We start from the raw sequence: 27,227 nt of genomic DNA, 5'->3' as shown, positions 1-27,227 counted from the left end.
AAAAACTGGGAGACGCAAAAAAATGTGTGCGCATGTGCGTACATGCGCGCATGCGCAGAACAGGGTTTGACTGAAGAGTGGAGCCAAGGCGAGATATGCACCTACCCTGCATATTTGAATTGATTGGTTGAACTTTTTTAGTCCCACTTTTTTTTTTGGACTGCACATGGCAGAGGACTGGGAGCCGCAGGAGACGGCTGAAAGAGCCACATGCGGCTCCGGAGCCACGGGTTGCAGACCTGTGGTTTAGACCTATACCTCTTGCAATGAAGAAAAACAATAATGAAAAATAGTGTTCTGACTACAATTAACATTTTTTTAGTTTGGTCTGATCTAGATGTTTCTAGATACTTCTCATACTTTTTAATGCCAATCAGCACATCTAACAGAATCAAAGAGATCAGAAGCTTCTATGATCAACAGAAATCCCACCAAAGTAATTCCAAGATCTAAAATTGTAACTACTGTAGAACAAATATTCTATGCATCCAACAGCAGTCTGCAAATGGCTTGCGGTGAGACTTTAATTGGACGTAAGACAGTCAAGGAAAGGGAAAAAAATGCAGAAATCAGGAAAAAAATCTAAATGCAGTGATATCAGTAATAATTAAGAATCTCGGATGAAACAATGCCAAATAATCGTGTCTCAAACAGTGAAAATGCAAACTATGACTATTCTCAAGCAGAGAACTGTTACAAGTGCCCTAACTAGGAAATGGGGGAAGATGGGAGGATTGTCCCAAAGGATAAATAGCAGAGGCACTAATAAAAAATCCAAACAAAATCTGGCGGTGCATAAAGTTCATAAAAACAGAAAGAATGAACAAAGATAAGAAAGGACAAAAAACGCCAACAGTTTTATGAGCCTTTTTCCTAACCTAGAGTGAAAGTTCCCTGAAACTTCTCTATGGAAATCAACAGAACAATCAACAGAAGGCCAAGAATATTTAAAGCCATGCCCTCAAAGAATGTAACTGGTGGGTTCGGAAGTGTCTCAAAGATTATTCACAGTTATTCATAGCTGATCCTTAATTTTTTAAAAGACATGTTTTCCTGTAACCTTCATGATGGGGACTTTGTAAAATTCACTCTTTTGTTCTCATTTTCTCAGCTATGTTACTTTTGCTATAAATCTTACTTTGCAAAAGCATGATTCTAAAATTACATGTCTTATCTTTAGAAAAGACTACGCAATAGGCTTTGAATCTGAAAGGTTATCGCGACAAAATCTGAACAACGTAAAGGTTGTATCAACCAAAGCATCTAAAAAAACACAAAAGAAAAATTATTATCTGAAAAATGGTATGAAGGGATTCTTTAGGTTAGTTGTTTTTCAGCTCTCATTCTGTAGAAAGACTTTTTATATATATATTCTGGTTTTAACTGTGGCACGTACATCTGAGTTTATTAACAAGAAATAAGATATTTCTGTTCAGGGAAACTGATTAAGAACCTACCCTGAAAAGAAAATAAATGGAATAAAGAATTTCCAATAGTTTTACAATATAAACTGCTCCTTCTTCACTGGGTGGTTTTTGTCTATGCTGGGGGAAAGGGTTTTTTTGCAGGGGTTGGTTCTCTTTCATACTCTCTAAAGTTTTATGAAACTTTCATACTCTCTAAAGTTTTATGAAACTACTGGGAGAAGTCATCCAAAGGCTTCAGGTGCAGCAGTATCATCACTGTTGGGGAGATGCTATCCACACCTTCCGTGACTGATCTGTGGACATCAGTGTTACCTCTGGATGAGCAACCACTACCCATGGAAGACAAGTTCATAATTTATGAGTTCTTCTGGACTCGTGGCTCCTGACTGAATAGGTGGAAGTCCTGGTGAGAGGGCTCTCTGCTAGCTGATGTGCCAATTGCTACCCTGCAGCGCAGGAGGACCAAGTTACAACAACTCATGCCCTCGTTACCATCCAGTTAATCTACTGAAACAATTCCCCCAAAAGATTGATTACTTAGAAGCTGCACATGGTCTGGAATGCAGTGGCACCATTTCATAGTGCTGTCACATCTCCTCCCTCAGCAAAACATTCCTGAAGTCTTTAGTCTTTCATTATATGAATGGGGTTTAGATCTTTCTATCCTATCGCAATTCTTGTCCTTTCTTTTATAAGTGTATTTTTCCTGCCTTTCCCTTTTTATTTATCTATTTTCATCCTCCATTCATTTTTTTTATTCTGTCCTTTTTTTGGAAATAAACTATACAAAGTTGCTCAGGAGTCTGCCTATTGTCAGTGAGAAAGTTCTCCAAAACTGAGTGGAACAAGACCAATTTTGCCAAGGGAATCATAGTGCTGGAAGGGACCTTAGAGGACTTCTTGTCCAAGGCAGGGAGACTGATCAAAGTTAGACCGAGTTCAAACATTGGTTGGAGATGGCTAGGGAGGTTGTCCAAATGCATACTTGTAAGAGAGGAAGTTGGACAACAGCCTAGAAAGTTGCTATTTGCTCCTTGCTAAACTTTTTCATTCCCTTTTCCCTCCAGGTCAAATGAGCTAATGTAGAGCAGATGCAGCCTGCCTCATGCTCCACAGGCCATACATAAACACTGCTTGTAAAGGGGCTGAAAAAAATTCCAGAAGCCATGCTTTGTGTGCTCTCCCCAACCCTTAAAAATATGAATAGAATCTTCTGAAGCTCCCTTTATTGAAATTACACAGCCAAGGAATTTTGCTCATTTCTTGAAGCTTTAATAAAGCAGATGAATAAAATGTAGTATTTTTTTTAAAAAAATAAGAAAATGAAATGCTGCTTTGTTGGCTATATAAAAACAAAAGATTTTTTTTTTGGCAAACGGAGTTATTTTAAGAAGAAAAATTCTTATTTCTTTGTTATCAGAAATGACCAAACATTTCATGCTGATTTTGGGGGTGGGGACGACACATAAACCCAATTTTGCAAAATAAATATTGATATATAACATAAGTTTATGATTGCAAACACTTTTCCAGTGCAACCTGGCTAGTATACTCCAGTCAAGGGAAAAAAAGATATTTCCAGTGCCAGCCATCTTTTCTGCAGTAATATATTGCATGTGAAGAGGCAGCTTCTTTTTCTTGATTTAAACAATGTCCACCCTGAAGTTGTTTACAGCCCTCTGTAAAGCACATGACACATGTCAATTTAAGTTCTTCCCTGCAGGTATTCAATTCATCAGTGCTGCAGCAAGAAGTTGGTGGCTACATTAAGATCATTATTAGAAGCTCTCAAAGCTTCCAAAGCATCTACTCGAGAAAATCCCATTTCCATGAGCCGGGCAACCTATGGAGAAATAAGAGAGGGGGGGGGAATATGAAAATTCATGCTAAACAGCCAACACAGCAACATGCTTTGAAGAACTGATTGTGAACAGGTCGATATAGCTATAACCTAGCCAGTAACATTAGTTTTTTTTTCTTGTAATGAAATATATTAAAGTTAATGCAACTGTTTATCAAGCAGCACAGAGACTCATGAGACTCCACCTCCATTTTAGGTGGATAAACTGCTCTGCTGACAATACCATCTCCTGTATCAGCACTGCTTCTCATGTTAAGAAACTAGACTTAATAGTTGTGTTATCTACGTATCATAGGACTAGTAATACACTTTCTTGATTAGTGCAATAGAAAAGATTTATGTCTTATGGGAAGGACCCACGTGCAACTCTCATAATGACCCTATTTCTAGACGTTGGTGTTGTAAGGGGAGACACAGTAGTCTGAGACGTCACCAGTACAGGAAAGAGGAACACTGCAGTGCTGCTTAGATTGTCTGTCAGGGTAATGCAAAAATTCAAGCCACGGTTTTCAAGAACGTACCAAGTTATGGCAAGGAGCAACAATCAGGTTTTCATATGGATATATTGATAAATATTTCTCTGGCTATAATATTTATGGCAGCAAACAATATCTGAATTTGCTTTGAGAACACAACTGTTAAAAAATCCTGAGACCTGGGGAAATCCCTTTAAAATTTCCAAGCTTGGCACATGACAACTATCATACGATAGCAGAGTCATAAACAGAGCAAGTGTTTGTTTTAGGCATCAGCATAATTTTTTTTTCAGTTTGCTTAAGAAACCTGGGTACTTTATTTTGGATATGTATAAAAGGAATCAGAAAAAAAGGGCTACTGAATGTTTCTCTATAATTGCCAGTATATTCAGAAGGAGAGGAAATGAAAAATGGAAGGGGGGAAAAAAAAGACAGACGGACTCACAAAATTAATTGCATGGGGCAGCCATCCATGCTATTCAACACAGTAACATCTGGGTTGGCTGGGCAGGGGCACTATGAGCAGCCCACCAATCAGCCTATTCTGCATTGTAGAAACAAAAGAACCCAAAAGAGTCAATATGGTGTAGCATTAAGGTGTTTCCTTAGGAGTGAGAAGATCCAAATCCAAGTCCACCTTAACCATGGACACACTGAGGCCGGGCTACTGTACTGATTCCCTTTCAGCTCAGTCTATCTTACTCCATTCTGACCTCTTGAAAGAAAGAGAGGAAATCAAACCAAATCAATAAGAAGGGAAAGAGCAAAAGCTGGAGCCATCCTTGCTGTGTTCTGCTTTTCCTACTATTCCTTCCCCCAAATTTATGAGATGATGTAATGAAGCAAAACAGATCTCTTTTTAATTTTTTTTTCAGATAGTTCAGTGTTATTGGACATACTGCCCCAAATCTTAACAACCTACCTATCACAACATGAATATTGAAATCTATTGCTGAATTCCTGACTTGGCTCAGATTTACTAGGCAAATCCATGGTGGGGATTTGGGGAAAACCTATTTTAATACTAAGTTTGTGAGCTGCTACAGTTATAAAAACAAATCACGAGCTTTGTTTCCAAGAATGCCAATATGAAAAACTTGCAACTCATTTCCTGATGTTCCTCAATTTGTTTTAAAAATAAGATAGTGCCATCTTCTTGGAAGGTTGTTTGGAAATTCTGTAAGTTGATAATTCCAGAACAGCCACCTCTGTGATTATTAAAATCTAAAACCTTCAGTTTTTATATTTAATAAGAATTTATTTCAGTTTTAAGAGATTTTTATTAAACCTTCTAAAACCTCTTTTTAACATATATAGTTCCAATTCCATTTTCTCATTTTGTGATGAAGAATGGATAATTCTCAAATGGAAAATGTATTTTTAAATGATTCAAAATTTCCCGAAAGACAATATGAGTCTTTTCTTTAAAAAGTTTTAAAGAACAGAAAATGATCGGTATTTGTCACTGTCTTCAAGTTTCATTTTCTCCAATTACAATAATGAATCAGAGGGACAAGTGAGACAGGGAAGCCCCCGAGTCAGATAATCTAGAACTAATTGCCAGATTGCCATTTTGTTTTTAGGAAGTTCATGTCCTAGGGCTCTGTGTTCAGCTTTACAAGAGGCTTCCAGCTGAATAAACCCTGAGAATCTAAATAAGGCTTCCTTCACTGTCCCAGCTAACACCAAGGAACAGTCGACCCTCTCCCAAGTTTCAAATGCAAAACTTCATTGTATATTTTTATGAAAGAATGGAAATATAGCTTGCTTATTTTTCTCTTTCCTTCCCCCTCATACCTCTGTGTACTGGGTCTGCTAGAATATAATATATTTAAAGAGAAACTTACCCATATGTGTATAATCATAATAAAAAAATAAGTGAACAACTTTAAATAAAGTTCTTAGATACCTCACATATTTTGATGTTGCCATTTGGAATAATTGCTATCTTTCTTTTTTTTTATAAGTGACTAGGAGGGTAAATATTTCTACGTGATACCTTCCACAATTCTCAGTCCATTAAATGCACAATTAATTTTCCTTTCAACACAAGGTCTTGAAAGCAGGTAAACTTTAAAAAATACCCTCTAACTCAGGGGTGTCAAACTGCCAGCCCGTAGGCCAGATGCATCATAGCGAAACTGCGCCCACCCCTTTGCCGGCAATGGCAAAAAAGTCACGATACGTTGAGACACGTCACGCGACGTTACGAGTTTGACACCCCTGCTCTAACTGAAACTCCTATTTCTGAATGTACAAAGTAGATGGAACATTTAAAGAAGATACTGTTCCAGCACCTGAAAATATAATGCACAATTCAATGATACATTATCTGGCAGTTTAGATGTATTCTTATTGTGAGTACTAGGCATACAGTACAGTGGAATAATTCATGCTGTATAATGTGTATGATTCATTCCCTATATTTAGTGAAGAGATGTCATGTGAATAAGGTATATGCAGTTACTCATATATTATAGTACTGAGCAGTGAGCATGGAAAGCTGTTAATGTGCTTAAGCTTAGCAGAATCATGAGTCTAAAATACTGTGGTTTTTTTCTCATAAAAAGCAGATGTTACCTGTTCTTCAGAAACTTGAGCTGGAGGCTGTCCCTCATGCACAGTTGGGTGATTATCCAAATAATTTGCATTAGGTCGGTGACGTAAAGGAGGAAAGAAACGATTCCAATTAACCATTCCACCCTACAATGAAATATTTTCACATTGGTCTTAAATACAAAAAACACAGTTGAGTATGAATTAACTTTCAAATTAACAACTAACAGCAAATTATAGGAATTATGTAAAAATGAATAATTAAAGAAATTCTGCAAAAATTCAACCATAGAACCAACCTTTCTAGGAGCCAGTGGAAGTTCCCTACACTAAGTTCATGGTTGATTCCTTCTTTCACTGTAGATTTGGTTTGGTTCCTTCAGCTCTGAAGGACTGGCCTATAGAATGCATAAATCTTAGGTTCCTTACATCTGACCATTAAACTCTCCTGTTTTCAGAAAGTTTTCAATCTTGGTATCTCGGTATGCTTCATCTTTGGTTTTCAAGCTTCTATGACAGTACTTTCAGCATTTGGGAGTAAGTAATCCTCAACGTATGACCATAATCGAGCCCAAAATTTCTGATGCTGTGAGACATTTATTGAGTTTTGCCCCATTTTACAACCTTACACTCATGATTGAAGCTTAAAACACCAAATTTGGGATATATATTTAACACAATAACACAAGCTTATCAGCTTAGCAGTTCAGTATTGTATTGCCACCCAACTTCCATTAAAATCAATTAGGGGATATGTTATTTTGAAGGTGCTAGAAAAATATAAGTTCCTGTTTTTCAGCAGAGTAACTCATTCAAAGAATCTCATTTTAATGTTGTTTTTATGTTTGTTCCCCTTGGGTGATAAATTTAAATAATCTGGTAAACTAGTCTATATCTTTGCTAAATTACTAAAAAGCATTATGCGTAAGCATAATGAGCAGCTATGTAATCTTTAATGATTTCTAAGAAACATACACTAGCCTGTAATTTTTATTTTTATAATCACAGCCCAGCATTTTGTACAATTATTATATTAGGTTAAAAGATTCAAATTAAAAAACATAAGCATTTTTAAAATCAATTAAAGGAATAGTTCACTAAATGTTTTAAATGCAAATAACTGAATACTAATGAAATAACATAATAAAGACTAGCATTTCTTTTTTCATTTTTAAAACAGTGGCAATTATAGAGGTCATCAACTTTAAAACAGTTGGTTTGATTTTACTTGAGATTGGAAATTATCTAAGGCACAGTTCGCATGATAAAGTACTATCAAGATACAATGTCAACACTGCAATTGGTATGATAAAGAAAATTAATCATTTGTTAAATTTCTTGATGACTCGGCAAGAAACTTTAAGATTAAATTAAAGACACCAAAACTTGAATCAATTAGGTTTCTTCTAATTAGAAAATAATTAGAATAATTAGAATTAGTTTGGCGGGTCGAATCCCAAGTGCCACGTAACAGAGTGAGCGCCTGTTACTCGTCCCAGCTTCTGCCAACCTAGCAGTTCAAAAGCACATAAAAATGCAACTAGAAAAATAGGGACCACTACGGTGGGAAGGTAACAGCGTTCCGTGTGCCTTTGGCGTCTAGTCATGCCGGCCACATGACCATGGAGACGTCCTCGGACAAGCGCTGGCTCTTCAGCTTTGAAACGGAAATGAGCACCGGCCCCTAGAGTCGGAAACGACTAGCACGCATGTGCGGGGGAACCTTTACCTTTAATTATAAAAATAATTATGAAGGAATTCCAGCAACTGCTATTATGTATCAAATGTGAACTTTATTTATACTGAAATCAAGATTCAAATTCTTGGCTCTTTTTCTTCTGTGAAAGTGATAGAATGAAATAGAAGCTACTCTCTTTCAAGTGAAGGGTTAGGGTTAGGAAAGGCTTCTGCATTTCTCTTGTTTTGGTAGTGAACTGAACTGATGTCAGCTGTTTGCTTATTAGCGCATGAGAACTTGCTCTCACAGCTGTAGACAAAAAATATAAGATGTATTGTTTTACTCCTGCGCTAAGTGGCCAATGAAATAATTTAGAGTACTTAAATTGTATTCTCTTATGATAACTGGAGAATGGTCTTATCTTGAAATGTAAAAATCCTGACTGTCTTCAGATGTTGCTGAATTACTATGCCCAATAGTTCATTGCCAATGATGATAAGTGCTCGAAAATATAGTTCAGATTCTACAACCCTTACAGATTCTACAACAACACAGGAATCCCTGTTCTTTAATTCTGTGTTGTTTTTGTTTTTCACTGTCTGTCTTGTGATCTGTAGCTAATTGGAATGTAAATATGCTGCCTCATTTCAAAATTCCAACACCTTTAGAGAGATGTTAAATAACATGTCATTAATAGATCCCCCAAATACATTCTCATTGTATCTCCAGATATGTGACAAATAAGGAAGGATATTTCTCTTATTAGCACTGAGAGACTGCAGTTATATGCATCTGAACCTGTATGTGTGAAGTTGTGCTGTAAAGGTACTAACTCTATTTTTATCTCACATGTTTTTGTAAATTTCACTGTCACTATAACTCAAAATAATTTTCAGAAGCTTCCAAATTTATTAACTATATACAAGTAGTCCTCAACTTACGACTGCAATTGAGCTCCAAATTTACGTTATCAAGTGAGAAATTTGTTAAGTGAGTTTTGCCCCATTTTATGACTTTTCACATTTGTTAAGTGAATCATTGCAGTGCTTAAATTAGTAACAGTTATTAAGTGAATCTGGTTTCTCCATTGACTTTGCTTGTCAAAAGATCGCAAAGGGGATCACATGGCTCCAGAATACTGCAACCATCATAAATGTGAGTCAATTGTCACACATCCAAATGTAAATCATGTAACCATGGGGATGCTGCAACGGTCGTAAGTGTGAAAAATGGTCATAAGTCACTTTTTTCAGTGCCTTTGTAACTTCAAAAGGTCACTAAATGAAATGTTGTAAGTCAAGGACTACCTGTAATCTTGTTAGTTCAGTTCAGGCTTCATCAATCTGACTCTTTGGAGATGTTTACCATTACAAATCTCACTCTGAGAATGGTTATGTTGGCTGGATATTCAAATCATAAGTACCCAAAACATCAGTATGAGTCCAAATTGAGAAAGGTTTGTTTAGTGAGTCTGTCATGGCTAGAAAATATAATAGCCATACTGTTTTTCAAAAGGTTTAAATCAGATGTGTCCCACCCACCATATGCAGCCATATGCAACCCTGGACAGCTAGGAATGCAGACCACAAGATCATAAAAAATAAAGGAAGTGTGTTATTTATATATATTAACTTTAGTATGTGGTCCATGATAATTCCTCTTAACTCAATGCAGCCCAGACAAGCCAAAAAATGGGACAACCATGGTTTAAATGAAAAATGCTGTCCTTGGAACAAACTAAACAAGCACAAAGCACATTTTTTAAAAAAAAATGGATATAAGATAATGTTAAGAACAGAATGTTGTCACTGCTTGGATAGCATTTTGTAACATCCCCCCCCAAAAAGTCAGAAATAGTGAATGCTAAAAGCACTTTTGTGGCTGTGAATCCTGCTAGATTCATGCTTATTAATGCGACTAATATGTGGCACAACTGCAGCAAGCAAAATTACTATCACTTAAGAAGGTAGTTCACCACAAATTTAACAATAAAGTCACTTTAACACAATAAAATCACTATAAATCAAAATCAAAATCCAATCCAATCAAGCATAGAAGGATTAAGTAATAGGAAAAGGGAGTTGTTATTATTATTATGGCTCATTGCACAATCAACCAGATGTTCAGTCGGGATTTGGCATTTTTGTCTATTTATCAATTCCAACAACCAGGGATAGGCAGATCTGGAAATTTGATGGTGTTGCAGATATTGTCACAGGATGGAAGCTGTTCCAAGTAAAGCCGCCTTTTCCAATTGACTGATGATGAATTTGTCAATGACAATGGTGTTCAAGTGGTGCTCCAGTTGTTTTAGGATTGCACTGAAGGCACCTATTACTATTGGTACTACCTTTGCTTGCTTTTGCACAGTCATTCTATTTCTATTTGTAGATATTTGTATTTTGTTATCTTCTCCAGTTCTTTCTCTTCTATTTTGCTGTCTCCAGCATACTGCCATGTCCACTATCCGGATTTTTTTTGTATTTTTATTGACAATTGTTTACTCTGGTGTGTGTGTGTGGTGCCTGTCTGTTTGAATTCTAAAGTGCCAGAATTTTAGCTTCTTCCTTTTCTATGTCTTTCTCTATTTTATGGTCCACTTCTTGCTTGCAGGCAAATGATATTTCTTGCAGATCTTCCAATGCACCATTGTTGCCACTTTGTCATGCTATTGCTTATAGACAGTCTGGAAGATCTTACTGAAGGAGCTAACCAGGTGATCCAATGTTTCTTCAGCTTCTTTACATAGGAGGCACTTGCTATCTGTTGCTGTCTTCTCCATCCTGGTTTTGTATGTATTAGTTTTTAAGGTTTGGTCTTGTGCAGCCAGAATTAATCCTTCAGTCTTTTTCTTAAATTTTCCTGCTCTTAGCGATTGCCAGGTTATTATCTACTTTCCCTGCTACTTTTTGTACTGGCCATGTAATGTTTAATCTTTCATGCCCCCATTATGTTCTTCATTTTATCTTTCTTGTAGGCCAGTTTGGTCTCTCCAGTAGTCAGTGAGCCTTCCCGGTATACTAGCTTCAGTGCATCTTCTTCACTGTCCTTCAGATATTCTTCCAATGTTCTTTTTTCTTCTTCAACCATCTGATGTACTTGCAACATTCCATTCCCACATATTTTCCTTGGTAGGTAGAGTTTGTCAATGTCACTGTGAAGATGAAGGGCATGATTCATTGTCATTATTTCTCTGGTCTTCCTATCCTTTTAGTTCTGCTTCAGTCCAGTCCACTATTCCAGCTATGTATCTAATGATTGGAATTGCCCAGATGTTGATTGCCTCGATGGTATTTTCTCCACTTTAAGATCTTCTTCATTCTCTTGATGTATTCACTTCTAACCTTTCTCTTGACTTCAATGTGTCTGATATTGTCTGCTTGAAGTATGCCCAGGTACTTGTAATGAGCATCTTCATCCAGACTCTTGATGTTATTTCCATAGGGCATCTTGATTCCTTTAGTTTTCACTATTTTTCTCTATTTGATGGTGAGCGTGATGTATTTTTCCAGTCCAAACTTCACTGAAATATCTTGGCTGTATGTATGGACAGTATTGAGCAGTGATTCTATTTCAGATGATGTTCTTCCAGTTTCAAATCGTCCATGTAAAGGAGGTGGAATAGTCGGGAAGATATTTTTGATGTTTGATAACCATGACTTGAATTATTCAAGTATTGTTGACAGAGGTATCAGTGCAATGACAAACAACAGTGGTGGTAATGAGTCTCCTTGGAAGTGTCCTCTCTTGATGTTAACTTCTCCCATTCTATCACCATTGACTAGCAATTGTGACTTCTGTTGTACCATTGATCTCTCTCTCTCTACACACACATGTATACACACACACACACAGTGCATTCAGAAAATATTCAAACCCCCTTCACTTTGTCGATTTTATTATGCTACATCCTGATTCTACAGTTGGTGAAATTCATTTTTTTTCATTAATCTACACCCAATACCCCATAATGACGAAGTGAAAGCAGAAATTTAGGACGCGGTGGCTCAGTGGGTTAGGACACTGAGCTTGTCGATCAGATGGTGGGCAGTTTGGCGGGTCGAATCCCGAGTGCCGTGTAACAGAGTGAGCGCCTGTTACTCGTCCCAGCTTCTGCCAACCTAGCAGTTCGAAAGCACGTAAAAATGCAAGTAGAAAAATAGGTACCACTATGGTGGGAAGGTAACAGTATTCCATGTGCCTTTGGTGTCTAGTCATGCCGGCCACATTTATTTATTTATTTATTTAGTTACATTTATATACCGCCCTTTCCCTGAGGACTCAGGGCGGTTTACAGGGAATTAAAAAATCCAACATACAAAAGTTAAAAACCAATTTAAAAATATTAAATTGACCCTGTACACCTAAAAACCCCAATTAAAAATTTCTCCTCAGCCTGGGCCCGAGAGCTCAAAGAGCCAGGTCTTCAGGCCCCGGCGGAATGATCGGAGGTCGGGGGCAGTTCTCAGCTCCACCGGCAGCTGGTTCCAGAGGGCAGGCGCTCCCACTGAGAAGGCCCTATCCCTGGGTGTCACCCGCCGGCAATCTCTCACCGGCGGAACCCTGAGCAGACCCTCCCTGTGGGAGCGCACTGGGCGAAGGGCGTTTGATGCCGGCAGCAGGTGTTCCCTCAAATAACCCGGACCCAGGCCATGTAGGGCTTTATAGGTAATAACCAGCACCTTGAATTTCACCCGGAGGGCAACCGGAAGCCAATGCAGCTCGCGGAGTAGAGGTGTTACATGGGAGTATCGGGAAACCCCCATTACAACTCGCGCGGCCGCATTCTGCACCAGTTGAAGCCTCCGAGTGGTCTTCAAGGGCAGCCCCATGTAGAGAGCGTTACAGTAGTCCAAACGGGAGGTCACAAGCGCATGAGTAACTGTGCGTAGGGCGTCTCGGTCCAGATAGGGACGCAACTGGCGCACCAGGCGAACCTGTGCAAAAGCCCCCCTGGTCACGGCTCCTATATGGTCTTCAAAATTGAGCCATGAATCCAGGAGGACGCCCAGGTTGCGAGCCCTATCAACGGGGGGTAACACCTCACCCCCCATCATTAAGGATGGAATAACTTGGTTAACCCGAGATGCCGATATGCACAGCCACTGTGCATGACCACGGAGTCGTCCTCGGACAAGTGCTGGCTCTTCGGCTTTGAAACGGAGATGAGCACCGGCCCCTAGAGTCGGAAACGAATAGCACGCATGTGTGGGGGAACCTTTACCTTTACCTTTATAAATTTATTAAAAAGAAAGAACTGAAATATCATGTTGGCATAAGTATTCAGACCCTTTGCAACAACATTTGAAATTTAGCTCAGGTGCCCTCCCTCCCTCCATTTCTCTTGATCGTTGCTGACTTGTTTCTACACCTTGTAATTGACTTGTGATAAATTAAATTGATTGGACATGATTTGGAAAGGCACACACCTCTTTATATTATTATTATTATTATTATTATTATTATTATTATTATTATTATTATTATTATTTATTTGATTTGTATACCGCCCTTCTCCCTAAGGACTTTATAGAAGTCCTCACAGCTGATGATGCATACTAAGCAGAGCAAAAGCCATGAGGTCAAAGGAACTGCCTGCAGAGCTCAGAGACAGCATTATTGCAAGGCACAGATCGGGGAAGGCTACAATAAAATTTCTGCTGCACTGAAGGTTCCTAAGAGCACAGTGGCTTTCATAATTCTCAAATGGAAGACGTTTGGCATTACCAGGACTCTTCCAAGAGCTAGTTGCCCAATCAAACTGAGCAATTGGGGGAGAAGGGCCTGAGTAAGAGAGGTGATCATAAGAAATATTGTCATATTAATTAGTTTGAAATGGACTTGGAAGTGCTTATAGGTTGCAGTTTTAGAGTTTAATGTTTAGTATTAAGGACAATATGAAAGAATGATTGTTAAATGATAAGAAATTAAATATAGATATTAAATATGATTTAGAATTATGAAATAGAAATTGCTAATGATGATCTATGATGAAACGCAGATAGGGGAGACTTGAGGAAGTCACCTGAAAATGATTAGAAAGATTAAGAATAATGGAAGTTAAGTATTCTTTTTGTATTTTTCTTGATTGTATTGTTTATGTTGTTTTGTTTTTTATATGTATTTTTCGTTTTATAATATATGTTTTTATAAAAGCGATAAAAAATTAATTAAAAAAAAGAGAGAGGTGATCATGGTCACTCTGACTGAGCTCCAGAGATCCTGTGTGGAGATGAGACAGAGTTCTAGAAGAACAACCATCACTGCAGCCTTCCACCGATCTGGGCTTTATGGTAGTAGATGGAAGCTTCTTCTCAGTGCAAAACATGAAAATCCATTTGAAGTTTGCAAGAAAGCATCTGAAGGACTTTCAGACTGTGAGGAAAAAGATTTGCAGGTCTGATGAAATCAAGATTGAACTATTTGGCCTCAATTCTAAATCTTATGTCTGGAGGAAACTAGGCACTGCTCATTACCTGCCCAATATCATCCCAACAGTGAAGCATGGTGGTAGCAGCATCATGTTGTGAGGGTGCTTTTCAGTAGCAGGGACTGGAAGACTGGTCAGGGTTGGGGGAAAGCTGAATAGAGCAAAGTACAGGGATATCCTCAATGAAAACCTGTTCCACAGTGCTCAGGACCTCAGACTGGGCCAAAGGTTCACTTTCCAACATGACAATGATCCTAAGTACATAGCCAAGATAACATAGTAGTGGCTTAGGGACAACTCTGTGAATGTCGTAGAGTGGTCCAGCCAGAGCTCTGACTTGAACCCTATTGAACGTTACTGGAGGGACCTGAAAATGGCTAGTCCACCAATGGTCGCCATCCAATCTGACTAAGCTTGAGAGGATTGGCAAGGAAGAATGGCAGAAAATCCCCCATCCCAGGTGTGCAAAGCTTGTCGCATCATACCCCAAAAGACTTTAGGCTGTAATTGCTGCCAAGGGTGAGTGAAGGGTCTGAATACTTATGCCAGTGTGATATTTCATTTTTTTTCTTTATTTACAGACATTTCTAAAATTCTGTTTCCACTTTGTCATTATGGGGTACTGAATGTAGATTAATGAGAAAAAATGAATTTCAATAACTGTAGAATAAGGCTAGGTAAAGGTAAAGGTAAAGGTTCCCCCGCACATGTGTGCTAGTCGTTTCCAACTCTAGGGGCCGGTGCTCATCTCCGTTTCAAAGCCAAAGAGCCAGCGCTTGTCCGAGGACGTCTCCGTGGTCATGTGGCCGGCATGACTAGACGCCAAAGGCGCACGGAACACTGTTACCTTCCCACCATAGTGGTCCCTATTTTTCTACTTGCATTTTTACGTGCTTTCGAACTGCTAGGTGGGCAGAAGCTGGGACGAGTAACAGGCGCTCACTCTGTTACGCGGCACTCGGGATTTGACCCGCCAAACTGCCGACCTTCAGATCGACAAGCTCAGCGTCCTAACCCACTGAGCCACCGCGTCCCTCAGAATAAGGCTACATCATAACAAAATTGACAAAAGTGAAGGGGGTCTGATACTATCTGAAGTATGTATGTATGTATAAAGTTTATCCATAAATTTTAAATACATACAGTGCTGAGTATTTTTAATTCATCTGGCATTGATTACAGCATCTTGCTCAATTATGTACTATCATCAAGGGAAAGACAGCCATTGCAGTTTTCAAATATGCTCTAAAGCAGGGGTGTCCATGCCCAGAATTCCCTAACCATACTGGTTGGAGAATTCTGGGTGTTGAAGTCCACAAGTCTTTTCATGTTGCCAAGGTTGGACGTCTGTGTTCTAAAGCAGGGCTTTTCAACCTTTTCACCCATTGTATCACTTTTAGGATATGGCAACATCCGAGTACCACCAGTCGCCTAGCAAGGTGTCAAAAACTTGATGCCCCCCCCCAAAAAGGAAAAAAGTGAGGAAGTACAGATAGTCCTCGACTTACAACAGTTTGCTTAGTGACTGTTCTAAGTTAAAATGGCACTGAAAAAAAGTGCCCCCCAAGCCACAGCCGAGCAAGACACCTGCCTGCCCACCTGGCGGCGTTCTTCCTCCTGTCCGAGATTTTCATTGTTGTGAGCATTTCTGTTGAGGATTGGCAGCGAGGTGGGGTGGGGGGTGTTTGGTTTTTATTCCCTGGGACACTGCAACCGTCATAAATATGAATCAGTTGCCAAGCATCTGAATGTAAATCACAAGACCCTGGAGATGCTGCAGCATTCCAGCTGATCAGCACTTCTTCTGGACTCAGAAGCGCCAGTATCAGCGCCGAGCTCCAGCTGGAGCCTGGCACTGATCCTGGTGCTTCCACTGAGCCCTAACAGCCCCAAAGAAGCGCTGATCCTGGTGCTTCTGCTGAGCCCTGACAGTTCTGCAGTTCCAACCATCTCTCGCTCAGGCTTGTGCAGTGCTGCCACCGGTTCAGCTCATTCCACTCCCCTGCTTCCACTTCTCTAGGATGGTCGCATAATACCTGCTAGGTGCCAATGTATCACAGGTGGTACCTGTACCACTGGTTGAAAAGCCCTCTTCTAAAGTAAACCTATACAGAGCAGAAGTTCAAATTACTCGTATCTTAGAAATCAGAGAAAATCAGCCAAATGAAAATTCTGTTGGTAAAATATACCATAATTGAAGTGCCATAATATGAGAAACAGATCTTGTAGTCATTTCTATATCTCAGAATAGATACATTTCTTGCAAAATGTCTTTCTCAATCAATTGGTCGAAGATAATTCAGCTTTTTATGTAATGACTGTTACCAAGCAGCAAAAACATAAAAAAACAAACTTTTTTTACTGAACAGGAAATTCAAATCTTTGCTAAACTGACAGAATGATTTGCTTCTACTGCTGCTTAGCCTGACCTCCTTCTCTATTTTATTGGAATAATACTTCTATCTTACCTTATCTAATCTCCATATTAATGTCGCTATATGCTTAACAAGAAAAAAGTGCTATATGCCATTTTATTCTTAATTCATCAAATATCCTGGGAAATGGCATCGAAAGCATTAATTCTTTTTAGAACAATATATTCACTTAATATCCTCCCAATCATTTAAGGTATTCTAAAAAGATTATCAATATTGGGTTTACTCTCAGATCTTACTCTAAACTATTTTTAAAAACTAAATTTCCACTCTAGTTTTTAAAAATTATTTTGTATGAATACAAGATTCAAACAAATTTATAGTTAATCATTTAAGTCTAATTTTTAGATTCATTTTTACATTTAAAGTCTCTTATTTATATTTTTGTTTGTTTTTGCAATTCACTTGTCTACTGTCTTATTTTACTTCATTTTTCAGTTTGAATTCTGTCCTTCTGTCATGATTAGATAATTATATTTCAGTCCATGACCAGCTTATCAGTCGGTTATGGAATTGCCTCCTACTTTGGCAAATGACCATCATAATAAACAGACATAGTATTGACAAAGCTAAGAGCTAAGTAAGCCTGTGAAGAAGAACAGATATGTTCTAAAAGTACATTCCTGTTTTATGACCATTATTGAAGGTCTTTGTCACTTCAAGATAGCATTTCTTTCTGAAGCAAGATCTGATTTCTTATTTTTATACTCCAGGTTAAGAAGAAGAGCTAGAGAGCTCCTCAACCCCTACATGGTAATATTTTTCCTGAATGGATAGTTTTATAAGACTAGATCTAACTACAGGAAGTTTAGAAGTCACAAATAAAATAACCAAACCTTCATTTTATAAAACAACAGGATAACATTTATGGAAAAATAAGCTCCTATTTTTGGGAGACCTAGCTACCTGCCTTCCATCTAAAGGTCAGATAACAGGAATTCGTGGTAAGTTAATTTCCGCTTTCTTCTAGCTTTGCACAGGGTATCCGTCTTTTCAGGATGTAACAGAACAGAAGTACCAGGGGGTAGCTTCCTAGAATTCTTTAAATTATTGTTGCCTATTTTGTTACCATTTGTAAAGGGTATATTTGTCTTGCTTGTAAAGTATCATTACCTTGTATAGGTTATCCTAGAAATTAAACTTTAAAAGTTGCTGTGTTGCTGGCCTACTAGGATAATAAACTCTGACAACCCTCAATCAATCTCAGAATAATAAATACTTCATGATACCAGTGCACAGCCCTGTAATAAGTCATAAAGGAGGCCACAGATATTTTAATTTTCACTCTTCTCTCCAAGCAAAACTCAGTATTCTGAACTTGTCTAGTCAATGGAGGATATGAAATAACAGCGGGTACCAGGGACCGGTTCTGTGGAGACAGGTTTTTCTGTGGACCAGAGGGGGCATGGTTTCATGTGCTGCCTGCATCCCATGGACGGGGCTTCGCTTGTTTGTGCAGCCCGGTTTCTGACATGTTGCAGACTGGTGCTGGTCGGGGGTTGGAGACTCCTGAAATAACTGGCCAAATTAAAGGAAGAGAAAATGCTATTGAATGTATAGCATGGCTAAGACTGGAGGTGTCACCCCCCTCCTCAGGCCTATGGGTCTACACACTTCCCTTGATGTAGAAGCTTTGCAGTTATGCTGCTACCACCTATCTTCAGGGTGGTCACCTCACCTTGCTCAAATCATAGCAAAATATAAGGCAATGGCTTTGTAAAGATTCCTAATGATAAACAATTAGTACAGAGACAACATATTAAACTTAAACATGCAATCAAAGTTATAACCTTACCCAATATTTCTAGCTACTGCTTTAATTTATCCTTTTAAAGAAGGATAAAATAGATCCTCTTCTGTCTGAATTCTTCTTGGATTTCTCTTCCATTATCTCTGAAGATTGGAGGGAGTTAATTTGGAGCCTGCTGGAAGATGGAATAATCCCCATTTCTCTTCTCACACTTGGTTCCTGTGTTTCTTCTTAAAAGTTTTCTATCAAAAAGGGATGGGCTAGGGGTAATCTCATTGCACATGTGATCTTCAACCATGTCCTCTGTTTTGGAACAGAGGAGTATGTGACTATCCTCCCTGGAAAGTAATCTATTTTTCTTGTGAATGCTAGGGTAACATCACAAAAAAAGTGGAAAAAATGAAATAATTTTGGGATCAAATAGTTCATTCAAACTATTTTGAATGAAAAATGTAACGCCAAGGAAAAATGTAAAACTGCAGTTCATGTTCGTAAGAAAACATGTCAGCATATGCATCAGGCCTTGTGCTCAAAAGAAACAGGTTAGAGCTGCCAAAATCCAATTCAGATTTCATGTAGAAATGACAATCTACATAACAAATCACATGTAGATTTTAAACAGTTACTTCTCTCAAGGAATGCTTAAACTATGGATATATGGAAAGAGGTCATGTCCTTTACAGATCAGAAGGCCACTGAATGCTGCTATTTGGTAAACTTTTTCCAACCTCCCCCATCCCATCCAGCTCAGGACTGCAGTCTCTTGTCTTGGGCAACTCTGGAATGTGCTGCCTCCTTTCTGGGATGTTGAATGCTACTACCATCATCCCCCCCACCCCTTCAGCTGTCCATTTCATCACACAACCTTAAACCATTGATATTCTTTAATAGATGAAAGAGTTTTGATGAGGGTAAGGGTTAATACTTATTATTGAAAATCCTGTCATAATGGAAGCTTCCAGTGAAATTTCACATGGTTTAAGAACCAAGTTGTCTGAAATAATAAGGACCTATTAGCTTGGACTTTCCTTTGATCCTTCTGGTAGTTTGAGGAAGCTGGAGAATAAAAGGAAGTAAGTACCATAACCTTCTGGGACCCTAAACTTCTACTATGTTTGTTTCAAGAGCTGTACACAAGAAACCTAGACAGGAAAAGAAGCAACATCCTGTTTTCTTTTGCTGCAGAGTCCCCAATGCTGGATTCTGCTTCAATTATGTTAACCACACTCTATGCCTTTAATCTCCTATCCTGGTAAAGACATTTTCTGAACTGCAAGTCATTAAGGAACATCTCTAAGGTCCCAACTGTTGGCTGGGAAAACATTTTTCTTTCTTTCTGTAACAACACTGTATTAATCCCCAGTCTCTTCTATGTCTTCCATTCGCTAAAGAGACTGTCAAAATGAGATTGCCTATTGTGTTTAAGAGGTGTCAAAGCCCCAAAGTGATAAAAGTGTTTTGCAAATTCAAATAATTTCCATACATTCTCCACATATGGCAACAACCATTTTGAAATGATTACCGTATTTTTCGGACCATAAGATGCAACGGACCCTAAGACGCACCCAGTTTTTAGAGCAGGAAAACAAGAAAAAAATTTTCTCCTCTCTCTCTCCCTCTCTTTCTCTCCCTCCCTCTCCCATTGTCCCTTCCTTCCTTCCTTCCTTCCTTACCTCCCTCTTTGTCCTTCCCTCTCTGCATTAGAGCAGTACCCACGGAGACGGCCCTGCAGCCCAGCTTTCTCTTGCAGAAAGCAAGCTGAAACGGAGCGAGGGAGATTGACAGAAATGCGAATCGGCTGATCTCGCGCTCCTGCAAACTCCCTCGTTCGGTTTCAGCTTCCCTTGCTACAAGAGAAAGCAAGCTGAAATGGAGTGAGGGAGATTACCAGAAATGCGAATCGGCCGATCTCGTGCTCCTGCAAACTCCCTCACTCGGTTTCAGCTTCCCTTGGTAAAAGAGAAAGCAGGCTGAAACGAGGCAGATTGCAGCAGCGCGAGATCAGCCGATTTTCATTCCTGGCAATCTGCCTCACTCCGTTTCGGCCTGCTTTCTCTTGTAGCAAGGGAAGCTGAAACCGAACGAGGGGGAGTGCAGGAGCGTGAGATCGGCGTTTCTCAGCACGTGCCGATTCGTGCTCCTGGCAATCTCCCTTGCTTTCCACTTGCGGAGGTTGGGGCTGGCCATACAGATCACCTTCGGACCGTAAGACGCACCCTCATTTCCCCCCCCCCCACTTTTGGGGAAAAAAGTGCGTCTTATGGTCCGAAAAATACGATAAATAAACTGGTCTTTATAAAGAAACGTACATAACTGAGAAGGAAAATGACAATAAAACAGTAAATCTTTATGACACTTTAGATCTATAGACAAACTCGGTTCTTTTGATCCCAGCATAGAACCAGAAAGGAGTTTGAGATATCAGCACACATGACATATTTAAGGGAAGAAATAGGATTGGTGACAGGGAGGCGATAACTGCAAAGGGTTGGCAATGTAAGGATTTAAAACCCTTCTGAATTAGATCCAAAAAGAAGCAGAATCCTACCAGAGTTTCATAAATATGCCTTTAACTTAAATACACCTCCTATATTTCTACGTCAGTGAAGACATTCAATGGTGAAGAGCATCTTATGCAACTGGAATGAATGAAAGAAGAAGGGTATCTGGGAAATGAATTTGTAAGGGGAAGTATGAAACTATTTCATCACTTTAAAGCTGGATTGCATAAGCCACTGCCACTCCAAAGTTTTTCTGAGGTTAATGTAGACCAGACCACTAAAATTAAGTTCCTCTGAATCAGGAAGATATGAATCCTGTGAACAATTCTATATTTATCAGGTTTTTTTTAAAAAAAGTTTCCTTTTGTTTCAGCTAATGATCACATTGAAGTCATTCTTATCCTTACTCAACTGCCCCATGGCACATGGAATTAACATGATTAAGGATAAATTCACCCAAATATATTTTTTTAAGGCTGGGAGCAATGGCACTTAAGAGTTAGCCACAGGCAGCCACAGGTAAGAAGTCTGCCACCAAACTGTAATTTTCCACCAAGCATCTGAAAACTTTTGTCTTCTGAGTTCAAATCACGTTTAACATCCTCTGATTTAAGTCAACTTTAACGTCCTATCTGTATCCTATGCCCCCTGCACCCCAAAATAAGACCAGTTCAGCCATGTTTGTCCTTTTGGGACAAGTTACAAGTTAATTTCTGGGGAGTTTTACAAAAGAGGAAAGGGAAAATCTGGACAGATACCATTATATGAGTTCATGTAATACATTCAACTATAAATTGATCAAATGGTGTGAATTTGAAAAACATCCTAAAGCAAGAAACACACACAGGCACATGAAATCTAACCAACATTAATCAAAAATAAATTTGATATGTTGTGCAAATGAATCCATTAAGGATTTCTCTAATTAATTTAAGAATAGATTAAGAATGTTTTGTGGATAAACAGAACATATCCATAATATGTAAAAAGACTGTTAAATTTTATGAAGGATTAACTTTATACATGGATAAATCCATTTCACAAATAAACTATTATCATGCAGAAAAAGGACTTTACTTGTCTTTGTCGCCTCATCTGAGCAACCTGAGAGATCAAGATCTGTCGATCAAGTAGCTCCATCCGCTGTTGCCTCTGTATATCAATAGTTGCTCCCATTCCAACTCCAAATTCATTAGAGGGCTCCGCCGATGAGAACATTGGTTCAAGAGTTTGAGCAAATATCCTTGCTATGCCAGAGGGCACACAAAGTATGCGGTACACTTTTAAAATACTACTACTGTAGCACATTCCAGAAATCTAAAAGCAAAGAGAAATTGATAGATTGAGAAATTGATGTATTGATAGGGGAAATTCAGAGTGTAGGATTAGTTCCCTCAGTAAAATCTATTGGATGTCAAAAAATATATTTCTAATTTCAAAGCAAAACTTCAAAGTTACTAATATTCTCTGTCCCCTACATTAAGGAATCAAGAACATGTTATGATAAATGTACAATCTAGTTCTAATCTGGTATTAGAAGTAGAGTATGAGATATGTACTATTGATTATAAGAAGTTTGTTCAAGAACTGAGATGCTTTTGTAAATACCCATCTGAGATTCATTTTGCAGTTTGGCTTTGAATAGTTCACTTGCTGCAGAGACAAAATGGTTTCCTTGCCAACTAGCAAATGTGTTGATTGCTAGAAATCCTTTTTGTGCTTTCATAGTTGATGACCACAGCATGTTGAAGATTGGAAATGAATACTCAGGCATTTAGATAACTTCACTTGCTCAATGAGTCTGCCATTAACTTTCCAACTTGATAATTATCAGAGCAACTTGTGGGGAAAAAACAGAGCTTTTTATTTTTGAGGAACTTTGGCAATTCTATTCCAATTCATAAAAGAATTAACCAAAGCCCACCCACCCCCACCCCATTATTTAATCTGTACATTAACAATATTGTAGTTGTTGTCAGTTCAGATTTTCATCCTCCATTCCTCACTTGTTGTCCAATCCCCATTCTTTTGCATGTGAATGATGCATCATTTCAAAAATTAGGCTATGTAGAGATTTCAAGGAGCTTTCGAGGACTGTGATAATGACACAACTCCATCTGGAAGTTTATTAATATTTTTCTGCCAGATGATATAATGATATAATGCTAGGCACCAATTTATTATACAATATTCGTTCTCAAATCCTGCCTGTTCTGGCATTATAATACATATACATCCAGAGAGAAGTCTAACACAACAGTTTACAAATTCCAGAGAGAAAACTAATTGGGTGGTAGCTTGACTCCTTTGTTTGATATTGTGGGATGAAACTGAGTAGTTTTTAGGAATTGTGTATGTGTATGCATGTGCACCTTTGAGTCAGTTTTTTAAATATGGTGACTGCCTGGACATGTCCTTACAGTATTCTTGGCAAGATTTCTGAAATGTTTTGCCATTGTGTGCATCTTAGGACTGAGAAAGAGTGACTGGTTCAACTCATGCAGTTGGCTTTGTGACTCAGGTGAGACTAGAACTCACAATCTCCCAGTTTCCTGCTAGTGCCTTAACCACAACATCAAATTGGCTTCCAGGATTTACCATAGAGGAATTTATAATAAGAAAAAAAGTGTTTGATGTCCACTACTTAGGATATAAGAATTCCAGGAGACAGAATTTTTTATTTTTTGTTGTGTAATTACTTTTTGTATTTCCACATCAGTAACTGGGGGCCATTTTAAATAGAGGCTTCTAATACAGGAATGCTTGGGATACAATCCCGAATAGGTGAAAATACTCTTTGAAAATGTGTGTATCAAGCGTCAAGGGATTTAATTGTTTTATGGTTCTGTGTTAACTGAAGATTTTGATATTAGAAATAAAAATAACCTATGATTTTTGTTTGCTATAGCCTGCTGGATCTCTGCCCAGAATTTCTGGGCATATTTGTTATTTTTTTTGCCTTTAATAGCTTCTTATATCTCCTTTTATGCTCAGAAAAAAATCTCATAGGACTAGAGATGATTGGCTCTACATACTCCCTTGTATGTCTACATTACCTGCATTTTAACCAAAGCACCTTCTTTATTGAACTATGGTTTAGATCTCTTAAGTGGTCGATTCATACATACATGGTAGAACAGCAGGCTGGATTATTTTGGACAATACTAATAGGACTTTGAAAGACATTGTTTTATTAAAACTACTCTGAAACAACAGAGACTACCATAAGAGGACAGTTTGGAGAACACTGAAGAACTGCGAATTAGCAGGGGCTTGCTTGTTTGTCCATTTGGCCTGAAAAATGCCCCTTTTGAGGTCCTGGCAAGATTATGTTGTAATAACATTCTGAGCAAAACAAATCATTTGGGTAACTTCATTAGCATATTTTATTCTATATGATATATAACAATCTACTCTGAAAAAACAAATCAACCAAATTTTGAGATTTTGTGGATTATCAATATCAGCTTTATTTGCTTTAAGCATAGAAAAAAACCTGGTAGAACTAGCAGATCACATGGGACATAGACATTCAGGTTGGACAGAACCAAAATTTCTCACTGGTTACACAAACAAACAATCAGAAAATTTTACCCTGAGCACTCTCTGATTATTTCTATAAGAATCTGTATGGCCCACATAGAAAGCTCTTCTCTCTAGCCGTATAAAAACTCCACTTGTGATTGAGGTGTTCTTACTCTTATTACATTACTAAAGAGGTCTTCCAGTTTTGCGTCGTGGTGAAATGGATGTAGGAAGGCAGGGCTCTGCCTTCCACACCCGATTTTGCCCTGCTGGGGGCCCTAAAAAGGGCCTAAAGTGCCCCGAAGAGGCAATGAAGAAGGAGGGGTGTCTCAACAGTCACAGAGAGATGGCAGTCTTTCCGTTTGATTCGAGAAAAGTGATCCAAACCAGCAGTGGAAAGACTGGCTACATTTCTATGGCCAGCCATTAGCTGCTGACAACCAAAGAAGAAAAGCACCAATTAGCACATCGTAAACAGCATGTTCGGAACTGGGTGAGAATATTGATCTCTTCTTTACTATTTTACAACTGAATTTCCTGGGAAAGGCTCACAAGAAGCTAAAAACCTCCGAATGTGAACGGAAGCAGCGTTTTAATTTTAATGGGGGATAGAAACACACAATATTGAAGTGGAAGTAACATAAAGCTACAGTTTTGATAAATTTGAGAACTGAGATAATTAAGATCTTCTCTTTGGAAAAAAACGAGGTGAAATATAAGAAATCAATCCTTTGTCTTAAGAGTGGAAAATGGATTTTGAATGACATCTAGTGGTGGATTTGAGTACAGCACTATAACTAGCTTCCTGACTGCTTGGTGACTCCTAGCTTAAGGGAGAACAGCTGGCAATAAAGGAAAATATTTTGGCATACTTATCACCCTGACCTTTTTGGGCTATAAACACCTACTGGGCTTGGACTTTTAAACTCAAGAGCTAGTGGGAGAGAAAGAAAAATGTGACCTTTGATTACGTCTGGCTGGGAGAGACTTTTGAGCTGTTTTCTGGCAGGTTAAACATTTTGAACACTTTGAACATTGTGGATTACAACCTTGCCTGACTGACAATTTTTGGATGCCTACGACAAAGGATCACTATAAAATATTGCTTTTGGGACTGGAGCTGTATTTTGGAACCTATTGGATTATAAAGACTACATATAAAGACCAGAAAACTAGGGGAAAGTTTGTTCTACTCTTACTGAGACTGGTGTTACTAGAGGATCTCCAAGAATGATGCCTCAAGAAAAAAACAAACACCTTTCAGAAGGAAATATACTCTATGCTACAACTAATTCAAACAATTGTTGCATAAAAGAGGGCATAAAAAGAAACCATAATGAGATTAAAAATAATTTAGATAATATAAATGTGCAAATCTCCAAATTAAATCTACAGCTAAAAAGTTCCCAGACAATGACTACAAAGTATGAACAAATAAACCAGGAATCAGAAGATGAACCAGAGGAAATGGACCTAGAGATGGAAGAGATAAAAGAAGGGAAATATAAACTACCATATACAAGTAAAATACTGCAAGACTTATCCATAACAATGAAAATGTAAAAAACCCTTTACCCCTTAAGTCTGCAAAATACACCTGATGACAAGGAAGATGATTTGTTAAAAATGGAACATATAGCTGTCAGGGGAAATATTACAACTTGGAAGACAAATTGATGGAGAAGAAAAGTGGGAGTTGCTTAAGGAACATAAATGGGCGGAATTACCCCCCCCCCAAATTGTCTTCCTCATACCAAGCAACTTTCACAAAAATAGAAAGAAAATTCCTGGGTGATTTAATTGCCTTGACTTGAAAAGCTACTTGGCAAAGAAACAAAGCAAGAGTTAGATTTAAAAAATTGCAGATTTGACCTATTATTGGGGCATTACTTGTTTGAATATGATTAAAAGAACAGATGACACTTAGATATAATTAGACTTTTATAATGAAATATATAATTTAGAATTAAAGTAGTATTTGTTTTCTTTTTTTGATATGGGAAATATGAAAATAAGAGAATTGATATGAATAAATTTTTTAGCTATATGAATGTAATTAATATTGAGAAAAGCATAACTGGCAAAGATACTTCAAATATTGATGGGAAATCAAACTTTAATAAGAGCACAAAAAACAGGACATTGATTTATGAATTGATATTATTTGTGTAACATTAGTAAAACATGATGAAGATGTTTATATCTAACTTTGTATACATCAATAGTACCAAGAATTGAAACTATGTAATGAGGGGGAAATGAAAAAAAATATGGGGAAGAAAGGAGGATCAGGGAAAAAATACTGGATTATGCACTAATGAATAGATTAATATTGAAGAAGTTAATGTTAAATATGTGAACCCAGACATGTTGTTTTGTTGTTGTTGTTGTTAGCTGCGGTCGTGTCCGACCCATCGCGACCCTATGGACAACATTCCTCCAGGCCTTCCTGTCCTCTACCATCTTCTGGAGTCCATTTAAGCTCACGCCTACTGCTTCAGTGACTCCATCCAGCCACCTCATTCTCTGTCGTCCCCTTCTTCTATTGCCCTCGATCTTTCCCAGCATTAGGCTCTTCTCCAGTGAGT

The 27,227-nt window shown here is 38.3% G+C and overlaps 1 protein-coding gene across 1 annotated transcript in view; it reads right to left on the bottom strand.

The window, feature by feature from the left end:
• Positions 1 to 250: 250 nt before the first annotated feature.
• UBAC2 (UBA domain containing 2) overlaps positions 251 to 27,227 on the bottom strand; it is a 111,464-nt gene continuing 84,487 nt past the window's right edge. The window contains exons 7-9 of the mRNA XM_083361721.1: positions 22,192 to 22,431; positions 6,345 to 6,467; positions 251 to 3,270 (exon numbers count right to left, since the gene is read on the bottom strand). Coding sequence (XP_083217847.1) covers positions 3,163 to 3,270; positions 6,345 to 6,467; positions 22,192 to 22,431 — 471 coding nt within the window. The 3' untranslated portion in view covers positions 251 to 3,162. The remainder of the gene's footprint in view (positions 3,271 to 6,344; positions 6,468 to 22,191; positions 22,432 to 27,227) is intronic.

The sequence above is a fragment of the Vipera ursinii genome (genome assembly GCF_947247035.1).
Source record: "Vipera ursinii genome assembly, chromosome: 4".
NCBI lineage: Eukaryota > Metazoa > Chordata > Lepidosauria > Squamata > Viperidae > Vipera > Vipera ursinii.
This window is presented reverse-complemented; position numbering and strand designations above follow the sequence as displayed.